Below are 17,534 nucleotides of genomic sequence, written 5' to 3'. Positions count from 1 at the left end.
AGACAGCAGTTAGGAGTCAACCAAATTGGCCTACATGTAACTCCAGACCTACAGCAAATTTCCTTCCCTAAAGGACATTAGAGAACTGGGTGGGATTTCCCACCCCTTTCCTGACAATCAAAAATGATTTCATGGTCATCATTAGACTCTTAATTCCAGATTTTTATTGAATTCAAATTTCATCAGCTCTTGTTACAAGATTCGAACTTGCATCTCCAGAACATCACCTGGTGTCCGGTTTAACATTCCAACAATTATGTCACTAGGCCATTGCCTTACCTCTTAAAGTTAGTTGTTCTGTTTAATTTATTCCTTGATCTAACTTAGGGTGCAGGCAAGTTAAACAAAACGTCACCCTGTAATTTACCACTGCTGCCTCTGTTTGCTGTGGATGGTGGGTATGAGCTCAATCGAATTAGCCATTATCTTGTTGAATGCGGAGTTTGATTCCACCCTCGGGTGAATGTCCCTGTGGAGTTTGCATGTTTTCCCATAGCATGGGTTTCCTCCCACAGTCCAAACATGTGCATGTTCGGTGCCTGAGCCATGGGAAACACAGGGTTGCTAGGATAGGATAGGATAGGGGTGTGGGTCTGGGGGAGGTATTCTTCAGTGAGTCAATGTGGACTCTTCAGGCTAAATAACATGCTTCTACACTGTGGTGATTCTGTGAAAAGTGTGCTTGTCTGTCCACAGATTTGAATCTAATCCTAGTATTGAGAGTTCTAACTTAGTGCATAGATGTATTCTTTAGCTATAACATTTAAATCCACTAAATCTTTGAAAGTCACACCAGTCCAATACAATCCATTGTTCCTCAATCTTCATGGTGAAGTTCTGAAAGTGCACGTGCACTTATATTTTGCTTCTCCATGGGGAAAATGATATGTTGTACCACTGGATGAGTAATCTAGAGTCCAGGTTAATATACTAGGAAAAGAAATGTGCTGACACATGACTCCACATCTATATTAAGACACAGAGTGACTTTTCACTTACATTTCAAATATGTCTAGCAAGCAACTCTCAAGGACAATCGGGCATGGGAAACAATTGCTGGTCACCCCCATTCCAGTAAAGAATAAATATTCAGGATGTGCAGATTATTGATAGTGTCAAGTAAATGCCATGAAACAATGAGCAAATATATCATTTACAATTCAATTTAAATAGAAAAATAGTAGATCGGAATATACAACTTGCAAATTTTTTGGAATCCTGCACTACAAGGTAACATCGGAGTTTTCAGCATGGGAAAAAGTTAACAGCAGCTTTGCTGTTACAATAGCAGTTAAACCAAGATTACAGGGAACTGTGATGTTTTTGTAAATAGTATGCCGTGACTACATCGAACATACCAGACTTTATAACTACTCATTGTTGCACAAGAGAAACACTAGCCAAGGACAGTATTGCACAAATACCTTTGAAGCAGAACACACACACACGAAGTGTTTAGAAAGTCTAATTCTATAATTAAGAACTATTATCATTGGCACTGTTTAGAATATTTCTTGATCATTGAAAATTTTTCAAAAAGACTTTCACTAAATAATTTTCATGGTTGGAAAATAGGGCAATAGTGTTAAAATTCCTTCATCTAAATAATTATTCGGTTCATTAAGCATTCTCATTCATTCAAATGTAATCAGCTGCTAAAGTTTATGTCCACTTATTCCTTTGACCCAAGGGCAACTGAATCATAAAGTCAGGAAATTAAGAACGTACATTGTTAAACCACGGCTAGTGACATTCCATAGATAACATTCCAAGCTCCAACAATGTCTGGTACTTGACTGTGTAATAGATCAAGTTCTTTATGTTCCTGCAGTTTGTCCCATAGGTAGGAAAATGGATGGGATAGGTTTGGAGGGATATAGACCAAACACAGGCTCCTGATGAAGGGACTAGGCCCGAAACGTCAGCTTTTGTGCTCCTAAGATGCTACTTGGCCTGCTGTGTTCATCCAGCTCCACACTTTGTTATAACAGGCAAATAGGACTAGTTTTAAAATTGCGAAAATTGGGCAGCATGGACAGGTTGGGCAAAACGGTTTATTTCCATGCTGCAGGCCTCTATGACCTGAACTAGAATTCTACTCAATGGCTTGTATTCAGATAGCACCCTCAAATGGCCTGAGACACTTCACAGGAATTTTTAAAGAAAAAGTGACACCAAGCGACTTAAGGAGAAATTAGGTCAATGATTTTAAAGGAGCTCCCCAAAGGAGGAAAGCATGGGAAGCAAAATTGAGATGGGTAGACAGGTAATTCCAGAGCCTGGATCCAAGGAAACTTAAAGCACAATCACCAAAAGTGGAGCAATTATCACTGTCTTGGAGAGAAGAAACATGTTGAAGGTTTTCATCCTGCACTGAACAGGACAGAACCACAAGAAAACTAAACCTCCAAGGGTTCAAGAATTTCTACTGCACAAGAAAAGGGTGCTGATTGGTTTGCCAGTCTAACCTTGACTTAGTGAGACAGTGCACTGCAGGATGTGCCAAAAGAGCTATTTTCAATGCCAGATATGATTCTGATGGACAACACTACATGATTAATTAGATATGTGCTAAGAATTACACCAACAATCACTATCATAAGATGAGCTTGCAATGTGGCTCCCATATACTTGATAAAAACTAGATACATACACAAGTATGTTCTCTTCATGACGAGGGAAGACGTACAGACATTGTACCTTTTGTGAACTAAGCAGCTCCCTGGTCCAATCAGAATCATTTTTGACACTGGAGACAGTTCTCTGGTGCTTACTTCGTGGTAGAATGTCAACCAATCAGAGCTGATTTGCCAAGCAGTCAGCATTTTGTCTTGTACAATATAAATTGCTGCACTCTTTGAAATTTGACATTCTTGCATCTGTCCTGCTCAGTGCGAGATGAAAATGGGGAGGTGATGGCCTGGTGGTACTATCGCTAGACTATTAACCCAGAGAGTCAAACAATGTCCTGGGGACCCGGGTTCGAATTCTGCTATGGCAGCTATTGGAATTTGAATTCAATAAATATCTGGAATTAAGAGTCTAACGATGACCAATTGTTGAGATAAACCAATCTGGTTCACTAATGCCCTTTAGGAAAGGCAAGTGCCATCCTTCCCTGGTCTGGCCTACATGTGACTCCAGACCAACAGCAATGTAGTTGACTCTCAACTGCCCTCTGGGCAATTAGGGTTGGTCAATAAATGCTGCCTAACCAGCAATGCCGTAATCTCATGAATGAATAAAGGGAAAAAAATAAAGCTTTGGTAGTATTTTTCATCTTTTAGCAACACTCAATTTTCATACCGCTTAGTAACTAATTATTATTGGGAATGGATAAGAGGCCAGAATTTAAGCAGCAGATATCTTGAAGAGCTTTAGAGCGGGAGCAAATCAGATCTTCCACTTTTCAAACTTTTCCAGCCGACGTATCTGAATTCACAAAGTTATGCAGAACTGAATGTTTAGCTTTAACACAAAAACACTGAAGAGGTTTTAAACAGCAGTAAGGAGACAGATTCCAAACCTTGACCAGTTTTCTGAATTGAACTGGTTTCATCGAAATAAAAAGTAGGGCAATGGCAGTGGTTATTAAATGAACAGCAATACTGATAATTGCAGGCAATTTGTTTAGCTCAGAAAGATTGCCAAACAATACAACAGAAGTACAAAATATTCTACCAGGTCAGCAAATAGATAAAATTATTCCCTTTCATGGCATTGGCTGTGACTGGTGAGTAGCAATCTTGCCCTAAGGACATAAAATTATTGGTTCAATTTCCCCTCCAGACAAGAACTCAAATTCTAGGCTGACACTCCAGTACGTGCACTGGGAGATTATAGCATTGTCACAGGTGCTCTCTTGCTGATGGGATCTTAAATGTGGGCTCTGTATTTGCTCTCTCAACTGGGTTACAAGACTCTTTGACATAATTTAAGGAGGGCAGGAGTTTTCTCCCACTACTTATCCCTCAATCAACATCACAACATGCAAACTAACTTGTGATTATCACAGTGCCGTTTGTGGGAGCTGACTACGTCAACACTCAGTAAAAACAAACAGTCACTACATGTCAAAACGCCATTAGCGGTAAAACACCTGGCAAAATCTTGATGTGGAAGGCACAATATGAATGCAAATCTCTTAAGCTTCTCTCTCACCTCTCCCTCCAAAAAAAGTCGGAGGAAAAATTCTGATCCCTGCACTCACTAGCACACCAATGGAAAAACAACTTGTCATTTTGGATAAAACCCAGGGTTTTGTGGAACTGATTGGACAGCATTAGAATATTTGAAGAACTTGCTGGGTTGAATAGGTACAGAATACTTTGGACTACCTCTTTATGAAGTGATTTTTCCAAGTGAAAGAAAGTCACCCAAACAAACTGATACTAATAGTTAATTTATTGAGCACATTTAGAATGCAACGAGCATCAATTTTTTAATCTGCTCTTGCACACAACTCTCCAGCTATTGCAAAATGTCCATGTGTTAGCTAGTCATGATCAAAAGTACAGCTGGGGTGAACACTACACCAAAAACCTCACAGCCCCTCCCCCTCAGATGAATTTCCGTTGTGTTCAGTTAGTCACTGGGGACGTTGGCTGAGAAAAGTTTCAGAAACGGAGGACTGCTGTTACAGGAGATAGGACAAAAAGTACACACAAATGTACACTTTGCTATCAGATGTCTGGAGGGAGAAATAATTGGATATTTTCCAGAAAGGTATCAAATCAAGTCTTTACAGGAGTCGAAGCAGATCAAGACTATCACAAGCTCGGGGACTGGCGTAAAGCAACGTTGCTGGAAGCCAATTCAATTTTGGGTTTTGGAGCTCCATTTTGTTCCATTTCCTTCCAATTTGATACTCTCTTATGACTTGTGGAGAGCCACCACTGTAAACCGTAATTCATCAGGGTCACGTTGCATAAACTTCTTACAAACTTCTACTGCATCCTAGAAGGCAAATCAAGAATCACCACAGCAAAAAAATTTGAAACTGCATGTCAATAGATTAAAAGCACATCACGCTCAGCATGATAAATCTCCATAAACAACTATTTTGATCAAATTGTTTACAAGGCCAAGAGAGCAGATTACGTCATAGTGCCCCAAATTGAATTATCAGCAAATTCGCTCCAAAGTGAGCATTTTTTTTTCCTCAAACCTACTTTGATACAGTTGGCTTTGTTTTATTTTGTTTTAGTTTGACCCAAGCGCGCACACACTTGTTGATTGGGGATTATTCCTGCTTTTTTTCCATATCCCTTCATTTAATTAAGCTCTTTCTTGAATACACTCAGTGACCTGGTCTCTATCGCCTTCTCTAGCAGCGAATTTCACAAGTTAACCATCATTTGAGTGAAAAAACGTTTGCTCATCTCAGTCCTAAACGGCATACGCTGTATCTTAAAGCTATGACCACCGCGTCACCCCCCTTCAGCAACCCCCCCACCAAACCCTAGACTAACAACAGCTCCATTCCAGACTCATCAGCCACGGAAAACATCCTCCCTGCATCTAATCTGACTAGCCCTGTTAGAATTTTAAACGTTTCTATTAGAATCCCTCTCATTCTTTGTAAACTCTAGTGAATATATTTCCAAGTCAGGATGGTGTTTGACTCGGGAGGGGAACTTGGAGGTGGTTGTGTTCCTGTGCATCTGCTGCCCTTGTCCTTCTAGATGCTCATGGCTGTTGGTTTGGAATGCTAATGTGATTACTCTTACCTCAAGAAAGCAATCAGCCGAAGTGGTTCCATGATTTATCGGGAATGGTTTGCGTCCATCTACAAAGGGAAAACCATGATATTTATTAGCAAATAGTGCTGCTTCAAAAAAACAAATATGAAACCAACACCTAGTGTTTAATACAGAAAAATAATACATAAATGTCTTGTTCCCAAGTCAGCAAATAAAGTAAAACCAATGTAATTTTCGGCTTAAGTCTGCAGGAACAGTAGATAATTGTCTGCAATGAAAGAAAACCATTGTATTGGATTATATGGAAGAGATTTCCTTGAAATAGCAATATAAAATAACAGTGAGAAAACGAAACAACTTTTTAGCTCATGCTGGTGATAGCACCATCTCAAGCCATAGGTGAATTACTGTGTTGGAACATATTCTGTGCAGGCTCTCAGCCTGGGAAAACAAGGCATGAACAGGATAGAAATGGTCACAAAAAGTCAGCAGACAATTTTGATGTGACTGACACACTCAAAACGACGTCACTCCTGGACCCATGATTAATATCACCTGGTCATTCAGCAGCATTCCCATGATATTTCAAAAAGGAATCCAGTATCCATGGCTCACTTCAAGCCATTAAGATGGATCAAGTGGATTGAGAAGGCCTCCAGTCTATATGGGAATAATGGCCAGTTGAATGAATGGAGTAATGTCCTTGCTGAAATCAGCAAAAAACATAGCACTGACCTTTGGGGGGGGGGGGGGGGGTAAAAGTAAGAAGAGAGGTGGGGGGGATGGGGGACGGGTAATACCCCATACTTATTCACTGAATAAATTCAAAACAACTGCGGGCTAAGTATCATATCTTTAGCAAACTTCCTTATATATTTGTAATCAACATCAAGAACCAATATGCTGAGCAACAAAAGAGGGGCATGAACCATACAATCAAGAAGAGACTTCCACACAAAGTAAATGAGAAAGAAATAAAGATGACTCAAGCTTTGAACTATTCAAGGTCAACGTAGGCTGAAGGTTCTCAACAGCTCATCTGTTTCTACCCTTAGTTAAAAAAAACACACCCTTCATGTAAAGATGGGGAATATTAATTCCTTGTAAAGAACTTCATTTATGCTGTTCTGATGTAATACATAGTAATGTAAATACATCAGAAATAATGGGAACTGCAGATGCTGGAGAATCCAAGATAAAGTGTGGAGCTGGATGAACAGAGCAGGCCCAGCAGCATCTCAGGAGCACAAAAGCTGACGTTTCGAGCCTAAACCCTGGATCTAGGCCCGAAACATCAGCTTTTGTGCTCCTAAGATGCTGCTTGACCTGCTGTGTTCATCCAGCCCCACACTTTGTTATCGAATATAAATACACGTTCTCGACTGAGAGGGCAAAGGGACCAAACAGTACATGATCTAATTGAACAAAACCAAGGCTAACATACTTTAAACAATGACACTCTTCATACTTGTTACGCGCTCCACAAGACAGCAAAACAACAAATAATTACTTTGTGCAATTCTCGCAGACACTTTAGCACTTAGTGTGTCAGATCTTGTACCATATAATACAATTTTGATTGTGTTATCAAGTCAGTGATTGCTGTCTGATGACATTTCAAAACAATGCCGATGAACAGTAACATCTGGATAATGAAAATCTGTGCTATACTTACAAGAGCTTTATAAGGGATGTACCATCAGTCCCTATAATTTAAACTAATAAATACGTCAGTGCATGAAATAATAGGCCATTTACAGCTTATGACTTCCTAAACGGGAATGCATGCAGCCAAGTTTTGTCAGTCAATAACCGTCTGCCAAGAATCTGTAGGTTGAGTCGACTTTTTGTTTTAATCTTTTTTCTTTCATAATTCAAGGACGTTGCCAGCAAGACCAGCATTTGTTCCTCTCTCTAGTTACCCTTGAACCGAGGGTATTGCCAGCCTTTTTCCAGAGGGCAGTTAAGAATCTGTTTACATTTCCTGTGGGTCTGGAGACACAGGTAGGCCAGACCAGGTAAGGATGGCAGATTTCCTTGGTCGGCTTTTACAACAAGCGATGATAGTTGTTAGGGTCATTAGCTCTGAGACTAGCTTTCAATTCCAGACTCGTTTAGGAAAATAAACTTCTAGATTACTGGTCCACGGACAATGCCACTATGGAACCATCTCCCTATTTAAACAAGTTTGCCTCTCTGCCACCCAGCAACCCTTCAAGCAAGAGCCCAGCAGGCTCCGAATGCACAGGGTAAAAACTTCAAAGGTGTAGGTGCGTTTGGAGCGAGTTATTTCCTGCAAACAGAGTGTGTGTTGGTTTGCTAGCATGCCCAAGTCCAGCAAGGTCGGCTCCTGTGGCATGACAGCTAATTATCCATATACCAATTACTGCCTGGCAGCTGTGGCCACATTACATACTGACACAATTACACACCTTCAGAGGGCCTCAACTTGAGACAATCTCATAGCTTCCCACTTCCAGCAGCAGCTCTACAAAGTCAGCTTGGAAACTTGAGAGTGAAATGAGCACTTCACTTTTTACAAAAGGGAGTAGAAACATAGTATTTTCCTCCTCTCGTCAACAACTAACCTAATGCTCCCACCACCCCCCTCCCCCCCAACCACAAGGTATAGATGCTAGTTCAATTCAAGTTTAGTTTAGATTAGATTCCCTACAGTGTGGAAACAGGCCCTTCGGCCCAACAAGTACACACCACCCCTTGAAGCATCCCACCCAGACCCATCCCCCTCCCCCTATAACCTTCACACCCCTAAACACTACAGGCAATTTAGCATGGCCAATCCACCTAGCCTGCACATTTTTGGATTATGGAAGGAAACCGGAGCACCCAGAGGAAACCCACGCAGACCCTGGGAGAATGTGCAAACTCCACACAGACAGTCGCTCAAGGCTGGAATCGAACCCGGATCCCTGGCGCTGTGAGGCTGCAGTGCTAACCACTGAGCCACCGTGCTATTGTAATGACAAGAATTTCCGAATTCAGTTACTTCATCCATTACCTTCCATCCAAAATGTCAGAAACGGGCATGTTCACTGATGACTGCACAACGTTCAGCACAATTGACAACTCCTCAGACAGTAAAGCAGTGTATGTCCAAATGCAATTAGACTTGGATAGCATTCAGATTTGGAAGGATAAGTGGCAAGTAACATGTGTGTCACACGAGTGGAGGGCAATGACCATCTCCAACAAGAGAATCTAACCCTTACCCATGGCATTCAATGGCAATATGATCACTGATCTGTATCAACATCTGGGGTATTACCATTTACCCGAAGCTGAACAGAACTAGCAATATATGTATTTCTGCTACAAGAGCAGGTCAGAGTTTAGGGACCCGCAGCATGTAGCCTCTTATCTCCCAAAAACCTGCCCAAAATCAAAGCGCAAATCAGGAGTGTGGTGGAATCATCTTGGCTTTTCTGGATAAGTGCACTTACAGCAACAGTCAAGAATCTTGACCCCATCCAGGTCAAACCAGCCTGCTTTCCTGGGACTACATCCACAAGCATCCACTCCTTCCACCACTGATGCTCATTCACAGCGGGGTGTAGTATCTACAAGATACACAGCAGAAATTCACCAAAGCTCCACAAGACAGCACATTCCAAACCCATGACTACTATCAACTAGAAGGACAAGTGCAACGCAACAAGGAAACATCACCAGCTGCAAGTCTCCCTTCAAGCCAATCACCATTCTGACTTAGGAATACATTGTTGTTCCTTCAGTATCACTGCGTAACATGAAGTTGAGTTTCCAATATAGTGGTATGGAGTCAAAATCATGTAATTCCCTCCCTAGAGGCACTGTGGGCCTATCTACCACAAACGGATTGCATTGGTTCAAGAAAGCTGCTCGCCACCACCTTCTCAAGTGAAGGGCAATAAATACCGACCCAGCCATTGAAGTCCACATCCCATGAAAGGATAAAAAAACCCTTCCTTTAGGCAGAATACTGAGGATAAGCAAAAAAGAAATTGACTGCTGGGGGGCAATATTAGATGGAAGTCAGCAGCTATGGACCTATCCAAAAACCAGCATCTCTGGGCACAGAGTGCAAAGTGGGAAAACTCAAAAACATATCTAAAACGAAAACCCATTTGGAAAGAAACTGTTACAGGTGATGGCCAAGTAAGGGTCATTCTGAGCTAACAAAAAGTGATGTTTTTACTGGGAAAAGCAACAGAGCTACAACGTTCCATCATTATCTCGATTTGTCTCAGAAATATGTACTGTAGGGCCTCGGAAAACCAGGAAGCAAAACCAAGAAAATTACTTTGCTGTCGGCATGGATATGACACAGGTTTCAATGACCCAGCAAGGAATTCAAGCCTTCGCTAACAAAACAAATATAACCATGCTAACAGAGTGAGTAATTCGGACAAGGGTCAGGTACCAAGACAATTTGCAGGCAATGCCCATGGCTCAAGGGCTTACGAGTAGTTGAGGGATGGACAAAATTGGCCATCAGTTTATAAAGCTGTAGAATACAGAACACTGTCCCTTCTCATTTTTGGGAGGTTATTTGCAATGGTAGGAAGGGAAGATGGAAAAGAGAAAGAACAGCAAGAGGAAAAGAGAGGGGAGAGGCAAAACCAAGAGTACAGACTGTTTAAAAAAAAGGACGTGGTGAAAGAGCAGAGAAAGAAAAAAAAGGTGGGAGCGGAGAAAGAAGAGGAAGAGGAAACAGGTGGGTGCAAAGGAGTAAGAGGGGAAAAAAAAGATGGAAAGTAGAAGACGGCACGTGAAAATGAGTGACAGAGGAGAAGAAAATAAACACATTAATTTCAAAATCTGCTTTCCTTGTCAAGCAACCAAACTGTAATAAAATAATCTGGAAAAAGTCAATAAAAATGGAGAGTTCTATTAAGCTGGCTCATCAGAAATTGAGACAGTGTGAAAATGTCTGACCAAGAGCTTGATTGCACTGTTTGACCAAGCTTGAAAATTAACAACTTTCTTCAGTGCACAGGACCTGACTAATTTACTTAACCTGTTCAAACAGGACAAGCTGCTAAAACACAAACTAATAAAGAAGGCTGGGTCCCAAAGCATTCCTATCCCCAAGACTTGGCTCCCAAGGGAACAGGCGAATTTACTGTGGAGACACCCACCTTGTGGCTTTTGAATCGTTTGGTTACTGAACGCTTCCAACAATTAACTCAGTTTTTAGAAGTTTGAGAAGATTTGTAGCTCGGGTTGAGAATGAGGTTGTAGACTTGAGGTCTGTTATTCTAACCAGAACGCCATCAACAAACGCATTGAGTTAGACCATGTGTGCACACATTGAGAAACAGAACCAGAAGTGGTACCAAATATCCCAACAAACTGAGGCATATAAATAACAAGCGGGACAGAACACTAAAGCTTCACCGGAAGCACACTGATGATGTTATCTAGCAGGGAGACAAAATGTTTGCAACCAAACCCACCGACTCGGTGAGTAAGTCTATAAGTTAACTCAGTTTTTTAAATCGCGCTACAGATCTGCTTTGGATCTTTCTGTGGAATTGGTGAAAAACATGAACAGTTTTCTAATAGTATTTCCAACTTATGAGGTATATGGGGGGGGTTAGACCCCATAACACCCAACCACACCATTGAAGACTTTGCAAGTTTAGTCACATTAACCTCGTAAACCCTTGGTATTGAGAATCTTAGCTTGTGGCCTCACTCAGGAAGCAACTGGATGAGAACCTCCTGGGAAACACCACCCACAGGCAGGCAAATATTGTAGATAGGCACAAAATACAGATATCACAGTGAGCCCTACAGTCCCAGGCAGCAGGGACAAGGAGATTAATGTTCATTCCAGCATACTTGAGTAATCAGAGTTGACAACCTTAAATTCAGACATCTTCAGGTTGATCCAACAACCCAGTTTTTAAAATGCTGTTCTGAGCTGTAATATGAGCCTTGCACTTTTTTAAAAAAAACAAATTGATATGACATTAAGGGAATCCATTCAGTCCGCTGTGTCTAAATCAGCTCCTTGAAAAAGCTGACCCATTAGTCCCAACTGCCTTGCTGCATCAGCATACCCAGAATATTTTTCCAATTGCCTTTTGAAAGTTATTATTGAATTTGTTCCCAGGATCCTTTCTGGCAGCACATTCCAACTATCTTTACTCACTTCATTTGAAAAACAAACTTTGTCTCTGGTTCACTTGCCAATTACCTGATATCTGTGCCTTTTGGTTGCTGACTCTAACACTGCTGTCAACAATTTCTCTGTATTTATTCATTCAAAACCCTATGGGATTACCTATTAAAATCTAATAAATCCTCCATGAATTTTCTCTGCTCTGAGGAGAGCAACCTAAGTTTCTCCAGTCTCTCCATGTAACCGAAGTCTCCCATCCCTGGGAATATACGAGTCAATGCAAGCCTCTTACATTCCGAAAGTGCATTCATTTGAAACAAACAAACAGTACATAACTGATGAACTTAATCTCTGAAAAGCACCTTTCTAAGCACCACAGGCATAAACTACAGCTCCGGCAAAAAAGACATGTTGCTTCCAAACAAATTTCTTTCATGTAGAAATATGTTCCCATATCTTTATTGGAATGGAACAAAAAATTAATAAGGTGACTTGAAAAACAAGTATTTGTAGGAATGATTTATAAAATATTACAGTCCTAACCTATTTTCTACACACCCAAAAGAAGATTCACTTACCCAATTCATACAGGTATCCATCAACATTTACAAAGGTTATAAAATGCAAATCCACTTTCTCGTCTAAACTTGGTGCCTGGAAGAGATAGCATCGATATAAAATTTTAGTTGTTTTAATCTTTATGTCCTTTGCATCAAAATGATCATAAAGTAATGCTCTATGTAAGGCAAAGTCAAAATAGCTTTTCACTTTCACAAATTTGAACGTATCAGAAACATGACAAGTAAGAAATGAAAGTGGAAAGCACACCAAAATCAACTCCACATCTCAAAGAGAAAGAAAGTGAAAGTGTCTAACAAGAGCTCTTTGATTAGAGTCATTGAATAGATGTGAATCAACAGACTTGGATTATTTGAAGGCATCTGCTAAAGTTCCATTCAGCAGTACCATTGCCAGTCAGACTTGTTCCATCTTCTAACAACATTATGGTCATATGTATATTGGATGGACTGTCGTGGTTCTACAGTGTGACTCACCACTACCTACATGGTTGAGTAGGATGCTCGATAAATGTTGGCCCTGCCACCAATGCTCATTTTCCATGAAATAAAGTAAAAAAAATTAAAGGAGTAGACAGGTTTCAGGTTCGGACCCTTCTTCTCCAGCATCTGCAGTTCTTGGTATCTTCGCATAAAAATATTATATAGAGTTTCAGTAAAACCACACCTGGAGCATTCTACATAACCCTTGGTTAAGGAGACCAAGGAAGAATAAACATGGCTTTGAGGGAATGCAACAACGGTTCAACAGATGAATCCTGAAACAAGAGGCTGTCCTATGAACAGCTACTAAATGGAAAGGGTTGTTAATCTCTGGATGCCAGAAGAATGAGTGGAAATGTCATTGAAATGGAAATAGAGTTAGATGGTTTTTGCTTGGTAGATGCAGATTATTCAACTGGCTGGAGTAAGAGTCTAGGAGGCACACACAGTCTCCAGAGATGGGGCAAGCAGTTAGAATCATATAACAAGAAACTTCTTTGCTCAAGACTGTTTATCTTAGGAGCTCGTACCCCAGACAACAGTGGACGCTTAGCCATTGAGTATATTTAGGGTTGAGATCGACAGATCTTTCGGCTGCAAAAGAATCTAGAGGACATGTGATAGAAGTCCAGCCTTGATCTTAGTGAATAGCTGAGAAGGCACAAGGGCCTAGTCCTGCTCCTACCTGTTAGGTGCTTGGTCTGGAAATACTAAAATCAAGATACATGTAAATTAGAAGCAATCCTGAGGAACAGGAAAGAATGTGTTGAAACATTACAAGGCAGAGTTGTCAGAAATAGATTTTGTGTGATTGGCCAGTCGTGGAAGAGATCTCACCTAGAGGCTTGCTGCTGGGTCATAGCTGAATTTTCCCACAAATAGTTTTAATTGCTCGGCAGAACAGACATTCCTAAATAGCGACAAAGTCAAAACCTCCCATACTGTACTCCAGGACTGAATCACAATAAAACCAACTTCAATGGACAACAACTTACACAGTTTAAGAAGAGGCTGCTGACTGGTTAGATTATGGTTAGTATGGCAATGCAGCAGGAACTGTTAACCAGGTGCAGAGCTGGAGGAAAACAGCAGGACAAGCAGCACAGGAGCAGGAAAGCTGACATTTCGGGTCTGGACCCTTCTTCAGAAAATTTTCGCAAGATTTTCTGGAGAAAGGCCCAGACCCAGAACATCAGCTTTCCTGCTCTTCTGCTGCTGCTCGGCCTGCCGTGTTCATCCAGCTCTACACCTTGTTATCTCAGATTCTCCAGCATCTGCAGTTCCTATTATGTCAGGAACTGTTCACCGTTATGGTTAACTGATAAAGTTCAAACCAGGCCATCACATGATAGTGCCACAGGGTTGCAGCATGGAATCCTCCATGCCAAACACAGTCTAACCAGAAGAAAATCAAATTACTGGGATGGAAGGAAAAATTGGATTGAGAGCAAAAATGTTTTAAAAGTTTACTTATAAATCTGAAAATCTACACATAAATGCTACAGGCAGTGGCATTAGCATCAACTTTTTTTAAAATGTGTAAATTCTGGCCCAATTCATTGTTTACAAAAGACTTGAATTGTAAAGACCAAGTCTGAGTTCTTAGCAGAGCTTGTAGAATTTCCTATTATGTGATAACATTCTTTCTGAATTTTTGAAGACCATCCCTTCAGCTTTGACCATTTTTAGAAAGCTCCTACTCATGCCTCTTTCTATGCACCCACATTATATAAGCAACATTTGCAAATCTAGAACTTCAAATATACTTTGCACCAGGTTGCTGCTGGTGCTATTCTTTAAGTTAGGAATACAGACGATATCGTAGCAGTACCATGGGTTGATTCGCCTCATGATTTTCCTGCAGCCCTCTGTGGGAGAAGCAACGTCAGCATTCTTGAGATTTGCAAGTCACCACGAGCTGCGCCACACTTGAAGCTAAAGGGCCTTGACTGCATAAACAGGGGCACTGTTAAAGCAAAGCATTGTGGGAGACATGGCTAGATATAAGAGATTAGAAGAGAAAAATTCTAAACTCCCAAGTCTCTTCATACCTGAGCAAACAAGTACCAGGCAGAACAATCTCAGGGTCATCACATCCGCCAACCAATTTTTACGATGTAATATAATGCTCATTAAGAGCATATTCTACCTTGTCCTGTGGCAGCATACGCCTTGCAGGCTAGTCAAAGAACAAAGTCCCAAAATGCTTTAGCTAGGGGACAAAACGGCACAATAAATACTTAAAATTACGAGCGTTGAGAATGTGGTACTGCTACAGAGGAGTAATTGAGACACATAGCTTACACTAAAGGATCAATGAACCTCGGATGAAGGAATGTCCTTGATCTGAAACACTGATTTTGTTTTAGCCTCTGCCAATGCCACCTGACCTGCCAAGTGTCTTCTGCAATTTCTGTTCTTATTTCGGATTTCCAATATGGCAAGCATTTGGCCTTTGCACTAAAGAATAAAAACAAATGTTGATAGGGTGAGATGAAGTGAAGTAGGGAGAGCCTTCTTACTGACACAGACATGTAGCGACAAATAGCCTGTCTGTATAATTCCAAGAGATGGTGGGCTATATTTTAAGTAAAAATTAATTACGAGTGAATTTTTTTAAAAAAACGCAATAGAGTTATTCAGATATACTTCAAAATGTTCTTGTCAGAATATATGATGCAGTGTGCGGCATTATTACAGGAATATTTTAACTGTATCTTAACACCTGATTTTTCTTCATGCGTACTCATTAAATTCTGAAAAGCAGCGTAAACATATTATGCAACATTTCTGATTTGGGAAAAAGCATGCAATTATTACACACACATACACCTTTTTGCTCAAGGGGCTTTATTAGCAAGTTAGTGGGCTGAAGGCAGCAACTTGAATCATTCCAAAATAGACATGTATGTCTCAAAGAGAAAAAAAATTGCACAATACAGTCAAAAATCGATGTCTAGCAATTGCACCGCATTTGCAAAAGTGTGTGTGTTGGTTTATAGCAAAAAGCTAATGTATTTGCCTATGTCATTGATTATGATCACTGCCTGTAAAAATGCCACTCACCCGGCCAACCCTGAAAATCAAGCTTTTAAGAGAGATTTTACACCATATGTGAAAAAGTTGATGTTTGTGGATAAGTAAAGGAGAACTTGAGAGAGCATACTGCATGCAAGTTAGCTGTCACATTTCCTACCTTTCAAAGAGTAGCTAAATCTCAAACATAACTTTGTTGGCTGTAAAGTACTTTGGGGATGTCCTGTGATATTGAAAGGCATTGTACAAATGCAAACTTTCATTTTGACCTGTTGAGCTAATCTCTTATTGTAAGGAAGAATATTTCTGCAGTGATCTATGCTACCAGAAAACACGAAGGAAAAATTACTTAAACTCCATTTGTATCTTTTATCATATTGTAGACTATTTAACCTTGAGAGAGGGTCATCGTCATGGAACACACTTCCCTTCTCATCTGTTATTTTTAAACAGAGTGCTCGTAGATAAAGGTTTGGAAGGAGGAAAATAGATTATTCCATTGCCTGTATTTGTGCTGGGAATTTCCTTGGGATTTCTTCTGTTCTGCAGCAAGTCAGGTGGAAACACCTTTTGTATGCATAAACTCTGTCAAAATTTGAGTGCAGGAATGAGGAGACCGATCAGAATCCTCCATCTGCTTCCCTGAGCAATGACTGGTTACATTTGCAGTGTAAAATAACACCCGTGATGCACTTAACCACAGAGAATGCCCTCGAGCTTTCATTTAAAAACCCAGAGCCTTTATGCATAGATAACATTCCTTGTATACACTAATGTTTGCGCCCCCTCCACCCCCATTATTGTATTTGCATCTAAAAAAGGTGAAGAATTGAAAGGAAGACCTTCCTAATTGAAGTGATGAAAGAAGGCATTTCACTGAAATTCCTTAAGAGCTAGATCATGGCGTTCATGTCTAGGACCTGGCTAGACCACAACATTCTCGCAACACACAGGCAGATACTTTGGGGAGCCTCACCAAAACTTTTAGACAGACACACCCAGGACCCTCTCGGTGCTTAGGATTACCCAAATACAAATTTATTTCATTGACTGAGATAGAAACAGAGGTGAGCAATGTGCTACTGAAATAGTAGGAACTGCAGATGCTGGAGAATGTGAGATAACAAAGTATAGAGCTGGATGAACACAGCAGGCAAAGCAGCATGAAAGGAGCAGAATGGCTGACGTTTCGTTTTCGAAGAAGGGTCCAGGCCTGAAACGTCAGCTTTCCTGCTCCTCTGATGCTGTTTGGCCTGCTGTGTTCATCCAGCTCCACACCCTGTTATCTCAATGTGCTACTGAAACTTGGTTCCAGCTATCCCAACGCACGCTCAATCACACACACACACTTCTCTCCTCCTCTCCCCTACCCCCACCCCACCCAATCCAACACCACCACCACTCTAAGGCTTTCTTGGCCAGAATCCTACCCTCCACACTTTTACAGATTTCAGCAAATCAAGTTTCTTCATCTGTTCCACCACCCAGAATGTCCCACTCACCTTGTTGCTCTGTGACATTTGCTGGTTTCCAGACCTGCCCCAACTGTCTCAAAATTTAAATTTCTCATTGCAGTGTTTATAGTGCATCACCCTTTCCTGAACTCTA

General features: G+C 40.8%; 1 protein-coding gene across 2 annotated transcripts in view; it reads right to left on the bottom strand.

Annotated features, from left to right (window-relative positions):
* Positions 1-4,386: 4,386 nt before the first annotated feature.
* The window catches only part of uchl3 (ubiquitin carboxyl-terminal esterase L3 (ubiquitin thiolesterase)), a 53,946-nt gene continuing 40,798 nt past the window's right edge, over positions 4,387-17,534 (bottom strand). For both annotated transcript variants that reach the window (XM_059646493.1, XM_059646494.1), the window contains exons 7-9: positions 12,408-12,483; positions 5,730-5,788; positions 4,387-4,956 (exon numbers count right to left, since the gene is read on the bottom strand). In XM_059646493.1, the coding sequence (XP_059502476.1) occupies positions 4,873-4,956; positions 5,730-5,788; positions 12,408-12,483 (219 nt within the window). In that variant the 3' untranslated portion in view covers positions 4,387-4,872. The remainder of the gene's footprint in view (positions 4,957-5,729; positions 5,789-12,407; positions 12,484-17,534) is intronic.

The sequence above is a fragment of the Stegostoma tigrinum genome, chromosome 6 (assembly GCF_030684315.1).
Source record: "Stegostoma tigrinum isolate sSteTig4 chromosome 6, sSteTig4.hap1, whole genome shotgun sequence".
NCBI lineage: Eukaryota > Metazoa > Chordata > Chondrichthyes > Orectolobiformes > Stegostomatidae > Stegostoma > Stegostoma tigrinum.
Note: the sequence above shows the minus strand (reverse complement) of the source record. Positions and strands in the feature narration are given on the sequence as shown.